Raw genomic sequence first — 20,751 nt, 5'->3', positions numbered from 1 at the left:
GCCTGGCTGCTGTTTTTGCGTCTCAGCATTGGTTCTCGTCTGTGAGCGATGTCTAAAGACTGACAGCTTTACTGCTTTGGCCCTTCACTCCTTCAGTCACTCAGTCATCCAGTCTCAGATTGGCCTCCTTTCATCTTCTGACTCGCTCCTCGGCGCCACGACTGGTTCTCATTTCTGGAGTGTGTGTATGTGTGCTCGCATGCCTGCGTGAAAATATAAAGGAGATATAAAAAGAGAGACATGGCCAGATCCATGTATGAAGACAGAAGGCAGAGATAGGAGATGAAGAGAACAGAGGGGTTTGTAGGAATGATGAAGAGGGCAGCAGGAGTCAGGAAGGAGTTTCCAGTTGGATTTCTCCCTTTTCTTCCTCCCGTCCACCTCAAGAAATCTTCTTCATGTGGGTTTGTAGAAACCCTCAGACATCATTAGGAGACAAACCAGACTGTTTTGTTCGCTCTCTTGCAGTTAATGCAGATGATCGGTTGACTGGAGCGTCTGAAGTACGATGGTCTCTCAAACAAAGTGGTGGTGGAGATCCGGGACATCATCAGGACTTACATCGAGATGATGGTGTCCTCTGTCTCAAGTCGTGGCTGATAGGTGAACTGGGGGGGTGGGGGGGTTCAGTTGATGCTCGATGAAGAGTCGGAGCTGCTCCAGGATGAGTCTCTCCAGGGTCTTCATGATGTGGGATGTCAGCACCACCAGGACGTGGTGTGCTCGGCACAGGAAAGATGCAGAGCGTCTTCTATACATGTTGAAGACATGATGGACTCCACACATCCATCCAGCCCTCTGTTGTTAGACTGTCCATATCTGTTGAGGGTTCTCGTACCGTTCCAGACTTCATCTTATCTGGAAGCTTTCCTTCTGTCCTCCTCATTCTTCTCACCTCCTCTGTCCCCCTGCCTCAATGACATCGAGGTTTCCTGTAGCATCGTTTGCAGGATTCTTGGTTGGATGTGAAACAGATATTCCTTCGCTTGTCGAGACATATTTAGCGATCCCTCACCAACATATTGAAACTAATGTATGCAGTGCTCTGTTTTCTGACTGAAGGATTATGAACTTGTCACATTCCCATCAGCCTCGGCAGCACGGCTGCTTTCATTCAGGTCACAGTAACACCAAACACTGCTACCTCTTCAGTTTATTTTATTATTCAGAAAGTGGAAGATATAAAGATCCTCTTTCACCAGAGAGAGTCTCATTGTTTCAGGTGTAGTGGTAAAACAACCTGCATTTGATTCCAGCTGTACGTTCGCCCCGAGAGGAACCAGAGAGCAGAAATCAGACACACATTCGTGCTATTAGAGCAAACACTGAACGCTCTCTCAGGTTGCCTCATCAGGTGGAAACGCGTAAACCACACATTCCTCCGCTCCACCTCATTATGTGATCAAGTTTACTATGTTTGGTCACATGGATCCTCTCATTAAGTAATGAGAGGTAGTTTAACGTTACACTGACAGAGGAGATGAGCAGAATGTTCAGAGACTCAGTGAAGAGCAGGTCAGGGATGGTGAGGAGATCTCTGAGGTGAGTCCAGAGGTAAAGAGGGAGAGAGAAGCTGATGAGGGGTTCAATGTCTCTGTTAATCCTCGTTTACTCGTTTTTTCACTTTTGACCTCTGTGTGTATTTTCCTGAGTGTAGAATCCACAAGCAGCAGACAGCAGCTCACATCTCGCCCACCGTCGTGGCAGAGCGAGGAGAGAAGCCAGGAAGGTAAGAGGAAATCCTCCGAGGAGGCTGGATATATTTTGAATGGACTGAAATAAGGCATTCCCTGGCCCCAGAGCATGTGAGATTTAGTTCATGATTTGGCTTCCAGCACTGGCTTTGTCAAACACCGTGTTGGCCTGGAGGTTAGTTTCCCCAAAGTGGATCAAGGATAAATAAAATTAGAGCATCAGCATTACTAACCTTCCTTTAATAGTCTTTGGAGGGTTTTTCATGCAGCTCCGGTCCCGACCTCTCATCTCAGCTCCACAGCAGAACTGCGATATAAAACATGAACATTGTACAGAGAGCGGGTTGATTACAGGAAGGACTGTTCTGCATTCATGATTCTGATGGTCATCTTCAGCATTATTACATCATCACTGGCTAATAATAGTTTGATCTGTGAACTCACAGTCATATTTACTGCTGTTGTTTAGCAGTAAAACATCCACTGTGGTTTTTACAGGTAGGACAGATTTCTCTGCCCTCAACAAAGCATCATTTGTACTTTGACGCTGCTCTGTTGTTGCTCTGCAGACTGAAGGTTTGTGGATGAGTTCCTCCAAAGAGATCATGCAGTTTCGTCGAGTTCTCCTCAACCCCGTCACCTGCCAGCTGTTTCAGCTCTTCGTCTCCATGAAGGGAGATTTCCTGGAGAACGACGTGCGCTTCTGGCTGGAGGTGCAGAGGTACAAGGTAAAATAAGACACTGACAGGTTGAGGTGGCATCTGGCTCTATGATCTACCACCAGTTTGTTTTATTTAATGTTGAATATAGTGGCGTGTGACCTGATGGGGTTGTGGGTGGGGAGGGTGGGGTTGTATGGGTGGGAATGTTATTCAAACCTCATAGTGTGACATGTATCTGCCCTGCCTGGGGACAATTGTTGAAAACTGTTGAGAAAAAAAACATTTGATAAAAGAAGGAAAATTAGAAACATAAAGAAGAAAAATATATGGCACTTGGAAATGGTCAGACTAATGTGTCGATTAAACGACCTTTTCCTTAGTATTTGCTCACATTTTCATCATCCCTGTGACTTTGAGTAGTTTAGTTGCAGTGATTCCCAAGCAGAGGGCTCGACTCCCACGAGGACTCGCCAAAGATTCATGTCCTCTTGATTTTAAGGGGTTTCATTTATCTATGTGAAACTAAGTTGAAGCGTTTACGTTAGTGTAAAGTGCATCATTTATACAGAAATGTTGAAAAAAATACTAAAGTTTTGAAGTCCTGTGAGGATGTGAGCGGACTGAGCTTACAAAGTGAGCAGCAGAAGAAATGGGGGAGCGTCAAGCTGAAGAGAAAATCTATCAGTCAAAAAGAAAAGTGTCTATAAAAAGAGTAAAACAGTATATGAGTTGATTGAATAAATGGGCAGACTATATTATACTGAAAGTGTGCAATGCAGTTTAGGCAGTTTGCAGGAATGACAACAGGAAAATGTATTTAAGTTATAATCATTCTGGAGAAACAGCCAAGAGGTTTAGTGGAGCATCAAAATACATCAAACATCAACGGTGACCAGCAGTTTAATGTGGAAAAACAGCTGATTAATGGTGTTGAAGGGTTACAATCTGCAGGTATTTGAACAAAACGTTTTGCTAATTTGAAATCATTTCCAGGTCACATCAATATAGGGAGTGCTTTAAAGTATTACAGTTTTAACTATTGTCTTGTTGCTTTCACTCTTCTTTCTCTCTGTCCTCCTGCAGGACATCTATGACTCCCACAGTGATGAGGCCACCATCCAGAAGAAAATCTCCACCATCATCAGCTGCTTCATCAACTCCTCCGTGCCCCCCGCCCTGCAGATCGACATTCCCCCTGAACAGGCCCAGAACATCCTGGACAGCTGTAATGAGCTGGACCCTTACATCTTCAGAGAGGCACAGGTGCTGCGTCTCTACAATGTACGTTTCTCTTCTTCTGGGTCTGTGAGCTTCATGCTGCTTGTAACGCTTACATGTTTCCTCGTGTGTCGATGTCTGTTTTCAATGAATTACTGAAGCACTGGCCTGAGTTTGAAGAATTTATCAACAACATGGAAGAGGAGCAGCTCCTTTTTCTGCTGCAGGAGAAACAAGCAAAATACAGAGCCAGGGTGAGACGACAAAGGAGGAAAGATGAAGAGGAGGAGGAGGATGCAAGGAGAGCCTGGGTGAGGGAACAGAGACAGAGCTGAGGCTGGAAAGTTAACATGACTACAGTTTTAACCTTTCTTTTTTTAACAGGAAGAGCTAGAGAGCCAAGACTCCAGTTTGAGAGAGGAGGAAGACAAGGATTCTGAGGAAGAGCAGGATGGAGGGAGTGAAAGAAAGCAGACGAGGAAACTGAGCAAAGTGAGAAGATAAACGATTTCCTCATTAGTGCAGTTACAATACAGACACACTTGTCCTTGGAAAACAGTGTTAAAAGACATTTTCTTCATTTCTCTAAAGTTGTCGTTTTCATACTCCAAGTACATGGCGGGTCTCATGAAAGAGAAGGTGATGCTGAGGAAACAGAGTCAGACCTTCTCAGGTACACACACACACACACACACACACACACACACACACACACACACACACACACACACACACACACACACACACACACACACACACACACACACACACACACACACACACACTCTAAAATCCTTCCCTCCAGCCGACGGCGCTCTGCTCACAGTCAAAGTAAATGTAAAAAACCATAACAATGAAAAGACTTTTTGTCTTTTCCCACAGTAACGTCCAAGCTCCTTTCTCCAAGTCTCTGATATTACCTGGCAGTCGGGGCCAAATTGCTGTCAGCCCTCCCCCACTTCCTCCCCCCTCCACACATCACAACTGTCTCCTTGGCAGAAACTAGAGCCAAAACAGCCACTTCAGCTCGTCCATTAATTGTCAATGTTCAGTGCAGGAGTTACTTCCAGCTCATAATGAATGAGGATACATGGAAATGAGGCGTAGTGAGAATTGTGTTTTAATGGGAGATGGAGGGGAGCGAGGCTGAGTGCAGCACAGATGGAGATCATCAATGGTGGACAGAAGTCACACAGCACATGGATGAGCTGGCAGGTGCTATAAACACGTCGACTGATCCTCTGAAGTTTGTCATCTGTGCTCCTGAAAGCTCGGCCGCCACCGGCCACTCGGCTCCGCTTCAAGCTGCAGACAATCCTCTGCTGTGAGATTGTCAGCTGTCTGAGTCACACGTCTTTTCTTTATTTGAACAAGTCCAAACAAATCCTGCTCCCATTACGTCAAGTTTTAAGTACCTACATTGACTCACAGTCAGGCCTCCAGTTCTTTTTGAACCTTTTGAAGCCTTGTATGGTAAAACAGCTCCGATTATGAGGCAGAGCTCCTCGACGTAGTCCCTTCTCATCAGAGCAAAGATTACTCATTTTAAATTGCATGGAGTTCAGGGTTCTGGGATGGTAGCACCAAAATTCCATTTACTGACCCATGAAAGAGCCTTGAAGAGGACTTTGGGAAATGTCTTCCTAGTTTTCAAAATTTGTAGTCAATGCTGATCTATAGAAGAAACCCTGGTGTGCTGTTGACCATTCAGCATCTCTTCCAGAATCTTCCTGCAGCGTCCAGTCTCTGCAGCGCTGCTCCAGATCCACAGCAGACAGTAAGTGAACGGTGCAGCAGCACATGCAGACATGTTTCCCTCCACATGTAACGGACCTTCATGTTTTCCTGCCAGGCGGCAGGAGAGTGAAACGACCGGCTTTGAGTCTGACACGAGCAGCGCAGGAGGAATGACGCTGCTGTTGGAGGACGAAGAGTGAAAACTGAGGTTTCCTCAAATCATGTACGTCTACAGTTGAATCTTATTGATGAACAAGAATTCACAGTTAATTGTTCAAGTTTTCTTTAATAAAACATTTCTCTATGAATATATTATTGATTATATACATTAAAGGCATTAGATGTCAGAGGTACGTTACTAAAGGCAACAGGTTTAGCGTCACGGGGGGTTGGCATGAACGACAACAGTGTTATTGTCTAACAAGTAAGTATGTTACATCATCTATAAAAAGCTTTTGGTTGACAGCTGGAATCGCTCGCATCCATCAACATGGATATAATATTGCACTTAACGTTGGCACAGAACTCCGCGAACACAGAATGTAAACACTGCGCGGAGTGAAAGCGTTACAGTTCTGACAAGAATGAAACGCGCCGCTTGGTTCTGCGTTTCTGTCGCTGCCACTTTGACTGGTTTGTTTAGTGTTCACTACAGCTCCTGCTCAAACCTGCGTGTGTTTCTGGGATTCGTCACAAAAGTCTGTGGAAGGCAGTTCCTACTGAAAGGAAGTCGTCTTTGTAAGGCTTCGTCTGGAGCTGCCGTGTGTCAGTGGAATCCGATGCGTAGCGCCTTGTTCTTCACCGTCAGGAACTTGCTGACGAACACCTTGGCGAAGGCGGGGTCCACCAGGTAGCGGTAACACTTGGTGACGGAGGGCGGCGGCTCTGCCAGAGTCACCGCCGACTGCTGCTGGAGCGAGCCCGCCGAGGGCGAGAGGAACTGTGAGGCTCGCGTCACGAAGTCCACCAGCCGCCGGTACTGCTGCTCCGAGAGACGCTCACGAGCGCCATCGCCCTGAGGGAGGAGCACGGCGGGAGGAGTGAGTCTGATTGAGCACAACCACTGGGGACGGACTGCTTCTATTCAGAATACAACTTTAACAGTACGACCAATTAAACGTGACACTTCCGTGTCAAAGTGGAATATTTGTAACATCAAGTGTCACATCAATATCTTCTTTAATTGTTTATGGGTGGAGATCTGATCTCTCCTCCCTCCACCTGCTGCACACGCCAGTGTGACTGACAGATAAAGAGAGGAGCTGATAAGAGGGCGGAGTGTTCATTTAGTTCATGTCTGTGTTCTTGTGTTTGAGAAACTGTGTTTGACATCGCTGATTCAAATGATGAAGCTTTTTGGTGTGGCCTCCTTTTAGTGCTGCAGCCTTCTGTCCAAATTAGCCATGATTTGCTTTTTTTATTTGTATGGAGGCCGAACACGCGTAAAACTAGTATCTTCTTATGTTTCTGTACCAAAAAAATCATGAATCGAAGGTGTAAATTCTGTGTTCATATAGTAAATCTATTTTTGAAAGTAGGTGTAGAATATAATATACTGTGTGATTCCGCTGCATCACATCAGATTTCCTATTACATCATGATGAATTGACACCACACATACCTCTAATCATCAGGCTAGAAATATCAGGTGTCTTTTCCCCACAATGTTGGAAGAAATGAGTAAATCTATCTCTCCAATAAAGGATCTGAACTTAAAGCAGCTTCTCTGATTTCCACCACACGACAGCCGAGCGGCTTCATTACAGTCGGAGTCTCACCTCGGTGTCGTTGGCGACTGGCTGCTGCTGTAACGTGAGCGTGAGCTGGTCCTGCTGGCTGGCCTCCTGCTGACACTCCACCTGCAGAGGACAGGAGCCGTGAGCGATCCGAGAGCGAGCTGAGCTTCACGTCCGGAGGCGCTCGCGGCGCTCACTCACCTCAGTGATGGGGAAGGCCTGCTGCTGGGTGTCCTCGCTCAGGCTCACCACAAACAGCACCTCCGAGGTGAGCAGCAGACAGCCGGCGTGCTCCTGGCCCGAGCCGCTGACGATGGTCACCTCCAGGGCCATGTGCAGCTCCGGCCGGCCCAGCGACTGCAGCATCTTCCTGCAGGGAGACGGCGGAGCCTCGTGAGCAGACGACCACACAGCAGCCGGATAACCTCCACACACACACACACCGACACACACACACACACACCGACAAGCGGCCCGACGTGTCTGCAAACATCCTGCAATTTGCATTTTCTCGCGCTCCGATTCCGCAGCAGTTCAGAGGGGGAATGTGTGCGCAGGAAGCTCAGCCTTCAGTCATGTTTCTCTGACAGTGTTTACTTTGGACGGCAGGTGTTCCCGTTGCAGAGCAGATGTGGAGGCCGCCACAGTAGGGACACCCGGAGTCTGTTCAGTGTTACTCTGCTCTCACAGTCTGACCTCTGCAGCGTCTGGGCTACCTGCAGTAGTAAAAATAATTGATGGACGCCTGATGCAAAGCAGTCTGACTGCTCTGCAGCGTGAATGAAACCACAGGGGAGCGTTAGCTCAGCGGCCATGTATTTATCTGTTTTCATCTCCCTCGAACATTAACTCAGCTAATGTGGACTCTTCACGAGAGTCTGGATGACAGCAGAGAGTCCGCGCCGCCTGCTATTGACAGCAAATGTTTGATTGCTATGGCAACCAAACTAATGGAAGGAAAGTTCCTGCTGAAATGCCACAAATGCTTCTTCTGCAGTGGAGACAGAAACCCCCTCATAAATCTTTATTCAAAGTTGTGCATCTGATGCTGAGGGCTTCGTACAGCTGCCCGGTGCAGAGGAAGGCGCTTGCCTTCCATGCGGTGGCACTGGGAAACATCTCTGCAAAGACTCAAAGTTAAACAACAAGAACCTTTGGAAGCCGGCGGCTTTGGCAGAGTGCTTGTGAAAACCTTTTACCATGGCTGAATGAGAACAAGGCAGGGCAGGCTGGCTACCATCTGTGGGATCAAGGTCAAACATCTTCCAGAGAGGCGGGGGAGAGCGGAGGAGGTAATGAACCCGCCAAACTTTTTTCAAACAAAACAGCAGAAATGATGAGAGGCTGGAGGGAGAGAAAGAACAGCCCGTCTTGGAAAGAATCCAAGAACAGCAAAGAAGCAGAGGCGAGAACACATGTCCCGATTTCTAGGAGGAAGAGCGGAGCGGGCAGGAGGAAGGAGAGGCCGTAGAGTCGTACCACACGTATTTCAGGTGGCTGTTTGGGGCCAGAGCGGACTTCTCCTCCGTGGGCAGGTAGAGCTGTTTGGGAAGCTGCCACAGTCCGGCTCCGTGGAGGATCCCTGCAAACACAACGAGGAAGCATCAGTATCCGTATCAGGGAGACACACTGTCAGCTGGCGAAGGTTAAAAAGTCTGTGAATCTCACAGCGAGCTCACATCTGGGTGTTCTCCCTGGATGTGTGTGGGAATACTGCAGCTTTCTCCTCCCTCAGTCCAAAACCACGTGTGTGAGGTTCACTGGTGTGAATGTGAGCGTGTGACTGACCTCAGCTCAGTTGATTTAAGTGAAAACGCATCTTTATTTTTGCGATTTGTTTTAGAAAAGTTTTGCATTTACGCGGCAACGACAAACACTGAAAATGGTGTAGTTTTCATGTTGGGCCACCAGTGGGTGCTGTTAGTTTGTTTTTATAATGAAAACGCACGCAAAGAGCAATACGCTATAAACATGAACAATGAGAGAACACAGACATGATTATGAACAGACGACCCATTAGATTGGTATTACGGTGACTTAACTCCAAAACTACCAAGTCCCAGGACAATAAGGACGGGCAGTCATGACACTCTATTGGTGTTGCAGCAGCAGCAGCGTTTCCAGAAAATTCCACTTAGCGAGCCGTTTCAGCTCAAAAGCTGTTTTCAGCTTCAAGCATTGTTGAGATTTTTTCTGTTTTCACTTGAAAACGGGGCGTTACTGAACAGGTAAATCTGAGCTGAGGTCAGAGGAGGAGGAGGAGGAGGAGGAGGAGGAGGAGGAGGAGGAGGAGGAGGAGGAGGAGGAGGAGGAGGAGGAGAAGAAGAAGAAGAAGAAGAAGAAGAAGAAGAAGAAGAAGAAGAAGAAGAAGAAGAAGAAGAAGAAGAAGAAGAAGAAGAAGAACAAGTCGTCTCCAGGAAGCTCTTATGACAAACAGATAAAAGTTCCATAACCATCATCAGCTGTTTGTCTTTATGATCAAGCTTTTGGACAAAGACACTAATGTTCCATCATATTTGATATGCATCATCTTCAAAACATAATCGAGAACCAGGTGAGTAGAACGATATCTGAGCTCCCAATCCTCCCGAACACGTCGACATGAGTGGAGGAAGAAACAAGACTTTCTGGCCTTTGAGAGAACAACTGCAACTTGACCAGGACAAACCATTTACTGATCTCCTAAATACATTAAACTGACAGACCAAGGAAGGTTCCCATAATGGACTAATGATCTGTTGCCCAGACCTCTTCAGGCTCTTTGATTTGAAGTGGAAATTAAGTAAAAATATATTGCTAAACTGACTGAACAATCTAAACATTTTCCATTTTAAAGAAATCAAAACAAGATTATCATATTGTCACAAACAGCATTATCACAAATCTATGTTACTATAATATAAATCAATTACAAAAACGAGAGATAAAACTCATACGTTTAATTCCAGACTCCCGATTGACGTGTAATAAAAGGGAACTTTGTACTGAAAAAATAAAAATAAAACGTGTCTTTCCGCCGTCTAAAGAAGCTCCAAAAATGTTTAAGAAAACAGACACCTTGTTTTAAGGGTTTAAAACTTAAAACTGATTGGTGGCAGGAAAGAAAAGTGGGATTCAGACGGAGATGAAGCAACAGAGCTCTAGAGGAGTGTGTGTTGATGTGTGTGTGTTAATGTGTGTGTGTGTGTGTGTGTGATTGGATGGTGTGGACCGAGGCTGAACTGGATGTTTGTGGGAAGCATGTAGGACTGAACAGAAATGTTTGGACAAAGCGATGCTTTAGGTTGCTTGATTCCACTCTAGGATAGAACATGGAATGGCATGTTGGCAGGACTGTGGCTGCACATTTCACTCTAGAGAAAAGAGACACAGGATTACGATGGTTGTGTGTATCCATGTCAAAGTGAGTTCATGACCTGTGTGTGTGTGTGTGTGTGTGTGTGTGTGTGTGTGTGTGTGTGTGTGTGTGTGTGTGTGTGTGTGTGAAACAGAGACACAACATGAACCAGTGCAGCAGACGGAGATCAGCTGCTGTCAGTGAGCAGCAGTGTGTGTGTGTTGCAGTGTGTGTGTTGAGCGAGGGTCAGGTGGATGAACCCAGGCTCTGGGGAGGAATCGTCTCTGTCGTGAGACGGCTCACCTCACTGGTCGGTTGTGAGCTGCAGCCAACACACACCAACACACAACCTCGACAACCAATAAAACTCAATAACTCCAGAGCGAGACGCTGTCAGAAAGCGTAAAGTGTGTGTGTGTGCTGTGTGAGTGTGTGTGTGAGGAGGTCCTTCAGCAGCTCTCTCCTGGGTCCAGCCTTAATAAGCACTTGGATGAAGTTGAGATGGGAGAGGGGAGAGATCATCTATCCACTAGTGCATTCATGAGTTTCCTGACACACTAACTCTAAATCCTACATGTGTTTACTGTCGCCTGCGGCGCTTTGGAAGGTGCACGTGAGACGTATGAGTCAACTTTGACGTGGACTTGGTTCACTTTGCAACCCGGCGACGAGTCCTTACCGTATCCCGTCTGCGACACGAGCTCAGCTGCTCCTCCGATGGGCTTCGTGAAAACCCCCACGATGCCTTTCCCCACGCCGGAGATCATCCCTTTGGCCTTGGTGCCGGCTGAGCTCTGCATCTCCCAGTTCCTCTGGAAGTTCTGCATGGGCTGGTCCACGATTCCCGCGATCGCTCCTGAAAGACAGAGACTAAACTTTAAACACACAGAGCATTCACACATCCTTTTGGCATTAAAAAGGTACAAGACTGATGGTTTTTTTCCATTTCAGTGGGGCAGAACGCACAAAGACAGATGGATCCTGAAATAGAAACAGGCATGAGACAAAGGTTCAGACTTCAGGAAGTATTTGGCCGTCTAGATGTAACTGACAGTGAATCTCAGGAATCATGAACCACAGATGTTAGCAGCAGTTTGGGTTTCAGTGATGAGACGCTTCTGCTTTGGAGTCAGAATTCAGACTTTTACTGCCCTCTGCCTGCTGCCTGAGCCTCTGCTTGTGCTTGTCTTCCCATTGCAGTTTAACCTACTCAGATATGTGAATACACTCTGTCCTGATGTGTGTCGCTATAGTCTTCAGAGTTTATTCTTTATTACTGCTGCTAAGTTACGCGTGACAAACCGGTTTGTTCCCTTCGCCACGTACCTAACAAGCTGATCCCGAGTCGTGACAGTCCCTGTCTCAGCCCGTCTCCGAGGCTCTCTGGGAGCTGTCGTCTCCACTCCTCCTGCCGGGTGTAGTGCTCCTCGTCCAGGGACAGGCGGTCCATGTTCCTCGCCAGGCTGGTAGCCAGGTTAGTGATGGACGTCAGCGTGCCTGAACACACAGTTTGATTCTAAGTCGGTTAAATGTGTTTTTGGTTTAATTTCCTGATGAATGGTTGATTATCAAATCCAAGCTGAATCCTGTGAGACGTGCTACCGCTTGGATGGTCGGTTTTCTCACTTCACAGCTTTTGTTCATCACTCAGCACAAAGTTTTATTAACAGACGTGTCGTCACTCCTCAGGCACAGACCTTAATGAAAACTTCCCAGTGTGAATCCTGCTGAGTCACTGTTTCAGGGGAGATGCGTTACCTTTGGAGATGTGTTTGACGAAGGATGTGGTCCCTCTGGACACGCCGCTGACGAAGGCCCCGGGCCCACGGGTCAGGCCCTCATACGGCAGGCGGAAGAAGTCTGACACACCATTCCCGATGCTCCGCACCAGGCTGGCAGGGCTTCCCAGGATCTCCAGAGATCCCACCACCCAGCCTGAGACCGAGAGACAGATGCAGCATGAAACACCGGATGGCTTAAATACAGATGACTGCAGGAATGTGGATTTGTCTCACACTGTGTTCGTGGGACAAAGAATAGTTAGATGTTTTTTTTTTACATTTTTAGCATGCAATCACTTACTAAATCATCTTTTTCTCCTCCGGAAAAGCATTTGTTAAAATATTTATTGTTGGAGGCACTCGATGGTGTTCTAATGTAAGATTTATGGATCATGTCCAGTAAATACACAGTAATGCTGAAGATGACTGAAAGACGCTTTGCATCCAGCGAGGAACACCAAGCTCCCTCACTCACGTGCACGCACGCACGCACGCACACACACACACACACACACACACACACACACACACACACACACACACACACACACACACACACACACACACACACACACACACACACACACACACACACACACACACACACACACACACACACACACACACACACACACACACACACACACACACACACACACACACACACTGCATGACATCATGCATGTGCCACAGTAAGATTTACGGCCCCCTGCTATCTCACCTCTCTCATTCAAGCGTACCGTTCCCTTCAGATGGCAAGGCTCATTGATATTTATACGCTGACAATTGCATCACAGAAATCAAACAGCCATCCGTCAGGACGCCATGCCCTGCTCTGCTCTTATTCTCTGTCAATTTGCACTTGACTGATGGACTCTAATGGCAGGAAACCGACTCCAGTGGGGCCTCGCGGTTCTTTCTGCTTCATCTGGTCTCCCAGTTGTGGTTTTAGTAAAGCATAAAGTCCTGACGGGAGCTGATGTTTACAGCGCTGAGTCATGCTTTTAAACACACACGCACGCACGCACACGTATTTATGCAGACATATGCACAGAGTGCGCTTTTTAATGCTCTCTACAAGGCATGTGTAAAGATTTACACCCGTGGGTGCATATGTGATCGAAGTACCGTACATCCTCACGATAATCGGTCCCAGAATGCACTGCTTCCCAGAGCCCCCCGCTCCGTGATGACTCGGACAAGAGGGGGGCGAGGTGAGGTGACGTGTTGAAATACGAGCAGAAATGAGGATTCTAACGAGAGACAGCGCAGAGGAAGCGTCTGACCACAGCGGTGATTTCTGATGTGGAAGTGACGGGGTTAAATCGCACCATGTGTGCCGGCTCTGACGAGACGGGAGGACAGGCGGGAGAGCGGCGAGGAGCCTCGGCTCCGGCCTGGTGGCCGCTCACAGGTTCAGAGTGACACACACACACAGGCAGAGGGTGAACTGGAAGTCATCCGTCAGACTTCATGTTCAAACTGTGAATTATGAGGGAGTGAAAAGCTTTCTCAGGCCTCCGGTGATGTTCTGCACCGAGCGGCGGGGGGCTTCTGGGTCCAATCACAGCTCAACGCCGCTCTGTGAGAACCAACGGCAGCCGCTCTCAATCCATCACATCACCCGCTGCCCAAGCTGGCTTCTACTGGGTTTACACAACATGGATCTGTGTGACAAAGCCCCTCATCGGAGGTCAGGAGTCTCCACCGCGCGGCTCAGTAACTAAAATAACCTGCACACATGCTCACCAGCCGAGTGTGAAGACGTCTATGCGCCTGCAGCCGAGTGTGATGTGCAACAGGTGAGAGAGAATCAAACAGCAGTGTCTGATGTGGGCCTGGAAGTATTCATTCACCGCCTCATCTTCTCCACACTTCAATACTGCATCTCCTTCTTTTTTCTGCTACGAATCAAAAATCACTCCGCTGCTGGAAAGCAGAAGCTTGGCTTCCTCCACCAACTCCCTGTCCAATTTAGAATTGATTTTAAGATTCTACAAATGACTTTTAAAGCTTTTCTGGGTCTGGACTCAGCTTGTTGCAGGAACATTGACCCGGGCCCAAGTCATCCAGTTATCCAAGTTATTTATTATTGTTTACCTGACGGTTATTAAATGATCTTAATATGTGTACATTTTCCATTTTTTGGTTTACCTTTGAATCTCTCTCCATTTTTTCCTTTAAAACAGTTCCATGTGAATTGTTTTCACGTGTATTTATTACTCGTTTTCTCTTTGATGTTGCATTTGGATGATTTTTTTTTGTAGGCTGTAAAGGTAGCTTTTAAGAGCTGCTACATAAATGGAGTGAGTTATTAAGAGCCCGCTCCAACTGCAGCCTACCGGCTCTGAAGAGGGCTCCAGCAGCGTAGTGCATGGCCAGAGCGTGCACCAGCTGCCTGGCCGTGGTGCAGAGCGGCCCCCTCTCGAACAGGGAGAAGGACAGCGGCGTGTGGTCCGAGGCGATGTACAGCTTCAGGGAGGCGTGGATGCTGACCAGCAGGTTGACGGGCTGTATGGTGAGCCTCTGCAGCCGCACGGGATGGACCAGCGCCTGCACCGACTGCAGCACCTGAACACAACACCACAATAACATCATGATCTCTGCTCAGGGGAGCTTTTTAATCACAACAAGCGAGCTGCCATAAAGGCTCTGCGAGTGCACACAAAACAACAACAGTGCATTATTGCCCACATCATTTGTAGGCCTGCTGTGAGCCGTAATGAGGCTGGATGCAGCCTCCGGTGTGCCTGGCACGGCCTGAAGTTTCCACTGTGCTAATAGGATAATGAGAACACAGTGACTAAAGCAGAAAACATGCAGCCCCATCTGTAGCTGAATAAAAACATAATGGTGCACCTGTTCAGGGAGGATGGGTGCTAATCTGGGCTCTGTGCCTCCCTGGGACTCGGCGCCTGGGGCAAACGTGCTCTCTGGGATGTAGGTGTGGAACAGGGTCTTTATGTAGTAAACAAACGTGTCCTCCAGGTAGACTCTGGCAGGCTGCAGCTGGAAGGCGACCTGAAGGTGGAAATAAAGCAGACAAAGCATGAGAAACGCTACTTCACCAGCGCTTTGAAAGAGAAGAGAGTGATTTGGACAGATATATTACCAGTCTCTTACACACTGTGACAGCTGTTGAAATGCTTTCAAGTGTCTCTGGATGTATTTTTGGCCAAAGTAAAGATGAAATCATACAAAAGTTAAACAAATTATAACACTGTGCTGGAGCATTTCCAGAGGGCTGCTTTTAACTGTAAGCTACACTACGTAATAAAAAGGAAAAGACAACATTTTCAGCATTGATTTCTTGTTTGTTTTTTTGAGTCTTCATCTTGTACGCATTTAACTCCGAATGCATCAGTTTTCCTGTGATATCGGATTGAAAAACTGAAGAGCTTTCTGATAAAAATGCATTTGAAAAGTCAAAAGCAAGTTCACACTGATAAACTTCGGCCCTGTTTACGAGTGATAACACATCGTATTTGCGTTTCTGTTTCAGAAAAGTTTTGTGTTTACATGGCAACAGACTGAAAATGGAAGATCAAGTTGAGCCATTAGTGGCTGCTGTTTGTTTTTGTAACGAAACCACACACACACGCAGAGAACAATATGCTATAAACATAAACAATGGTGAGTACACAGATATTTGTAGGGACAGACGGCCAAATTGCAGTTATAACAGTGACTCTCAACTATAAGTCCCAGGAGAAGATGGACTGGGAGTCATGACACTCTGGAGGCAAACATTGTTGTTATTGTTCCTCTACTAGCACATATTCAGAAGAACTCTTTACTAAAGCTGTGGCAAGTAGTAGCAGCATTTCCCCCATTTACACGGCAGCGGAGTCAGAGCATTTTCAAAAAGTTGTGTTTTCAGTGCCTCTGAGCACCGCTGTCCTGTAAACGGACCTCCTGCAGGTTCTCACTTCAGGGTTTTTTGGATAGTTGTTCACCTTTCTTCCCCCCAGAAACCATTCTGGAGCCTGATTTTCAGCAGTTTATAACTTCACCAGGCCATCTTTGCAGCTGCTTTGGCACTCTAAACCTCTTCAGAAATGTTTTGGATCTAATCTAACCTTGTTCAAGCTCTCTGCTGGTATTTTTCTACACTGGTAACACATTTTCATGTCCCTGCTATATTCCTGATTGCGAGGAGTTTAGAAAAGTGCTGCTTGCGTGTGAGGAGGCTGCTCATGGTGAAACAGAGTGAGAGCCATGTGAGGACAGGAACATGCCGATGAAAGGAGAGAGGAAGGAATCTAACCTCCTCCACAGTGCATCGGTCTGCAGCCAGCATCAAACTCAGCTGCAGAAAACAGGAGCGTTTGAACTCTTCCAGCACCTCGGGGGACTCGCAGGGGTTGGTATCGCTGCTCCACGGCCCCCCCGCGTCCACTCCCCCTCCTCTCTGATCTTGGCACAGCAGCACGGGGAAGTGGAAGCTCGCCCTGTTGTACAACTGGTTGTCCACTTGCAGACTGCAGCAGTAAACCTCGATCAGAGAGGCGTCGGGCATCAGAGCCGAGACGACCGCGCCGTGCTCGGGGGTCAGGTCCGGGGGGAGGAGGGGGGCCGGAGCGGGACTCAGGCTCAGGAGCAGCTTGGTCATCGTGAGTCTGAGCAGCTCCACAGATCCGGTGGGACTGGTGATGTCGTCACTCAACGCCACGCTGGCCTCGCTCAGGAGGACTTGAACAGACAGCTTAGAAAACCTGAAGATTCAACAGAAACAATGTGAACGTACAGCTTGGACGAGATGGAAGAGAAACTGGGTGGTTTTCACAGCTCAGACTCCATGAGATGAGGTTCAGATGGGACTGAAGTCGTGTCTGATTATCCTGATTATTTGTAGAGGATAACAGCACACCACAGCCATTCATCTTGAGCCGATGTTTCACACTAACGTCCTCCTAAAGTGCATTAACAAGGATCATTGAGGTCATTTGTTTATATTTACTCAATTTGTGCTAGTATTAATACCCCACTCTGCCAAAACAACAAAGGAGCTCAGTGCTGATGTAATGGAATAAAGCTGTATTGCCATGTTCTACTGTACAACTAATTTCACTCATGACAAAACAAGAAGGTTTTATTGCCCTCCTGTGGTGAAAACCAGGCCTGCTTCTTCACGTCTGAAGTGGAGGAACAACTCCTGCATGAAAACACTGCTGGTAACAATAACCATGAAGCAAATTGAAGCAAGAGCGATTGAACGCATGCGGGAACGTACCTCCAGGTTAGGAAGAACAATGAGCGTGGCTGATTTGTTATGGTTCAAATATGTAGGGAGCATAAAAAACTACAACCATAAAAGTGGGGCCAGTGCAAACGTACCTGCTGTGCTGGCTGATTACAGCATCCACGCTGCCCTCTGGTGCCAAGCACAGAACCAGGGTGCCTCGCTCGTACAGCACGTCGATGTAGAGACAACCGAAGCCCGGCAGGAACACCACCTGCAAAACACACAGAGAGCCTCAAGTACACTTTCATCCTGAGATGGAGGGGGGGGACTTTAGTTACACGTGTAAGTTTAACCTGCACCGCTCCAGGTTGAGAGTGAGCACACACTCATGCGTCACCGCCGTATGCTTCGCTCAGCAGTCAAAACAAGTGTGACTTCTGACCTCTCACCCCGACCGCAGAGGTCATGCTCAGACCTCACAGTAACCGGAGATGTGCAGCCTCGGCCTCAACCCCAACCTCACTGTTGCCCAGACACAACACCAAACATTACACACACACACTGAGCTAACTTAACACCACTGCACACACAGGCTCAGCCCGGTGGCTCTCAGACTGTGGACGGCCCCACTAGGGGGCACCAGAGAGCTTCGGAGGTGAAATCTAGGGGTCTGTCTCCCTCCTTTTCCCAACATTTTAATAAAAACAAAGAAGTGGAGAATGAAAACCAAATCATTTATCATAATTAACACACAAGTTAAAATTATGATAGGAGCTTTAATGCAAAGCCAGATGTGGGAGACCAGCTGAAGATGATACTGAGAGACCTGTCCTCATCATCACCTGCAGCACTTATGAGTTTGGGTGAGGGGGTGGGGCTAGATGGGCACGCACGCACGCACGCACGCACGCACGCACGCACGCACGCACGCACGCACGCACGCACGCACGCACGCACGCACACACACACACACACACGTCTCTACAAACTCAAAACGGTTTGTGTAAACTTGTAATGAAGCAAACATTTTGTTTGTTGACATAAACGATGGAAAACTTCAGGAAAAATGTATATTCAAGAGATTTTACTTACAGGTCTAGAGTATCTCACTGAAATTAGTTGAGTAATTTGAAACATCAGCAAACAAAAAAAACCTGTGATAGGAAAAAAAGATCTGCTTTGCAAATAAAAACATAACGACTGCTGGCTCCGGCTCGCTGCGATGGGGGCTGTTTGGTTATCACTGGCGGCCGTGATGTCATGCTTTTTATTTTACATCTGCAGCAATTAAGAAGGCGAGAGCTCTCATCCCCGCAGATGTTATTATGACAGAGGTGTTATTGCATTTATTTATTAACCCATTAAGACCAACATGCGAGCACAGCTTGATGCAACTGTAACATGTGTTACAGTTGCGTGACCTTGCAATCAGCCTTAAAGAGAAGCAGAAACGTGCACATGTGTACCTGAGTGCCAGGACAGTTGATGTCTATGGGGTCTGTCCAGTCGGTGGCGCTGTGGTCTGAGACGGTCTTAAGCAGCAGTGTGGGGAGAATCTCTTTCTGCCTGCACTCAGGAAAGCTGGAGCAGTGGTAGTAGAGCTCGTGGTGCAGCGAGCAGTTTGGAGGCAGAGGTCGGCAGTACACCTCAGTCCTTGGAGCTTCTTCAAAAGGTAATGGAAAACAAGAGCATGACTAAAATGCTGGTCAGCAAACTTCACAGAGGTATTTGGTGACGCCACATCACGCCTTCCTACCTTGGACGGTTTCCTTTAGCAGCAGTGGGATGGGGCACTTGTTGTGGATCAGCATGCGGGGACTGGGGTCCTGGTTGAGGGTGATGTACGTCACACCGAGGTGCTCCTGATATGCCAGAACTACGGCTCTGCAAATCCAACAACACAGACAGACACGTTGTTCTGAAAATCTCTGACGTTCATTCATGAGTTGAGGATTAAGTGAAGTCAGTATTGCATCTGTGTGTGTGTCCATATTTGTGTTTTTGTTTCTATCTGTGTGCCTGGCTCCACAGACGATGGTGCATGAACACTGTAAATGAGGGAAGATACAGCAGTGAAGGATGAAATGAAACGCTCATGACCCTGTTCAAAGCTTCTATCACTGATTTTGGTTACTGAACCTCATCCAGACAATTTAACAGAAAACAAGGTATTAAACAGAGGCATGAAACACGCGGGACATGCAGAAAAACTGGCCGTGGAAACTTTGAGGGCATTTCTCCTCCTGCTTCATCTCCAGGGTTTAACAAAGTGTGACTTGCCATGATGCCTCCAAGCTTCACATCCAGTGCCAGCCCCGGCCTCGGCACCAGGCTCTCAATGGACTGTCGCATCCAGCAAACCGCTAATGTTCTGCTTCACCCACCTGCTGCTCGGGCCACCCCCAGAGTCCGCCTCCCCGGGAACACACAGACTCTGTCTGGGGAAGTCCGGGCGGACGGGGGCGGGGAGGCTCCACGCTGCAGACCCCGCTCTCATGTCTGGGTCCGGCAGCGAGCTGAAGAGCATGTTTCTGACTGGCAGGGGGAACTGAACCTTTCCCTCCACGCTGGTTTGGAGGAGGTCCCAGCAGGGCACCGAGCACGGCTTCACCGGGGACGAGTCTCCGCGGGGAGGGAGGGTGAACATGGCCGTCTCTGGTATCTCACAGGCCTGTGAGGAGGACACGGTTTAGACAAGGAGGACAAAAGCACACAAAATATTAGAGAGGAAAAGAGTGGAAGCACGGAGAGGAAATAAGAGGAGAGTGGGAGAAAAAGGTTTCATTAGAAGAGAGGATGTGAGAGGAGAAGAAAAGAAACAAAGCAAGAAAGATGCAAGTGATTACAACAAAAGATACATAGTGAAACCACATTGTTATTGTTCTCTCTTCTCTCTCTCCCTCTGAGCTTAGTGCTAAATTGGTAGCAGAGAAGTCCTGCTGTGCTGGTTTAGCAGCCAGTGAGCAGTGAGTAGAGGAGGACTACTCGGATTAGCCACTAAGCATGTTGAATAGAGCAACTAGAAAGGCATTCCTAGCCTTGTTTGTGGTCTGTGTTATTGTTAAGCCCATCGCTCGCTCTTTAGTTTTTTTAAGCTCTTTTTCTTTTTTTAAAAGGTTTTTCAGTCAATTAGTGGCAACTGGCAAGCTCGGCCATCCTTCTATAAGGGGATCTGAAGGCTCGTTAAATGACATCACAGCATTGTTGCTCTCTTTGGGGACAAGCAGCAGATGAAAGCAAGAAGGCAAACCTGCATCCAATTCTGGGTGTTTGTCTAATGTCCCTATGAAGTGCCATTGCCACATGGTGAGAGCGATGGGGGGCGGGGCATGATATGATGGAAAACGGCTTGCAACATCCCAGCCAAGTGTACGTGTGGTAATGCAGGGGTGGACGTACAG

At 47.6% G+C, this 20,751-nt stretch overlaps 2 protein-coding genes across 2 annotated transcripts in view; one reads left to right on the top strand and one right to left on the bottom strand.

Moving 5' to 3' along the window:
* Positions 1 to 1,525: 1,525 nt before the first annotated feature.
* Positions 1,526 to 5,359, top strand: LOC308115089 (regulator of G-protein signaling 22-like; the record flags this gene model as incomplete). Its single annotated transcript, XM_080472438.1, has 6 exons — positions 1,526 to 1,542; positions 1,658 to 1,729; positions 2,264 to 2,422; positions 3,440 to 3,637; positions 4,166 to 4,247; positions 5,298 to 5,359. The coding sequence occupies exons 3-6, from the start codon at positions 2,279 to 2,281 to the stop codon at positions 5,357 to 5,359; spliced, it is 486 nt and encodes a 161-aa protein (XP_080328564.1). The 5' UTR covers positions 1,526 to 1,542; positions 1,658 to 1,729; positions 2,264 to 2,278.
* A 220-nt stretch (positions 5,360 to 5,579) lies between these two features.
* Positions 5,580 to 20,751, bottom strand: part of vps13b (vacuolar protein sorting 13 homolog B) — a 372,358-nt gene continuing 357,186 nt past the window's right edge. The window contains 14 exon segments of the mRNA XM_080472571.1: positions 5,580 to 6,326; positions 7,090 to 7,170; positions 7,249 to 7,417; positions 8,527 to 8,629; positions 11,064 to 11,240; positions 11,711 to 11,881; positions 12,143 to 12,319; positions 14,508 to 14,736; positions 15,025 to 15,186; positions 16,433 to 16,880; positions 17,503 to 17,621; positions 18,817 to 19,013; positions 19,107 to 19,234; positions 19,735 to 20,021. Coding sequence (XP_080328697.1) covers positions 6,078 to 6,326; positions 7,090 to 7,170; positions 7,249 to 7,417; positions 8,527 to 8,629; positions 11,064 to 11,240; positions 11,711 to 11,881; positions 12,143 to 12,319; positions 14,508 to 14,736; positions 15,025 to 15,186; positions 16,433 to 16,880; positions 17,503 to 17,621; positions 18,817 to 19,013; positions 19,107 to 19,234; positions 19,735 to 20,021 — 2,697 coding nt within the window. The 3' untranslated portion in view covers positions 5,580 to 6,077.

This window comes from Lipophrys pholis, assembly GCF_963383615.2.
Source record: "Lipophrys pholis genome assembly, chromosome: 9".
In the NCBI taxonomy this organism is placed as follows: domain Eukaryota; kingdom Metazoa; phylum Chordata; class Actinopteri; order Blenniiformes; family Blenniidae; genus Lipophrys; species Lipophrys pholis.
Note: the sequence above shows the minus strand (reverse complement) of the source record. Positions and strands in the feature narration are given on the sequence as shown.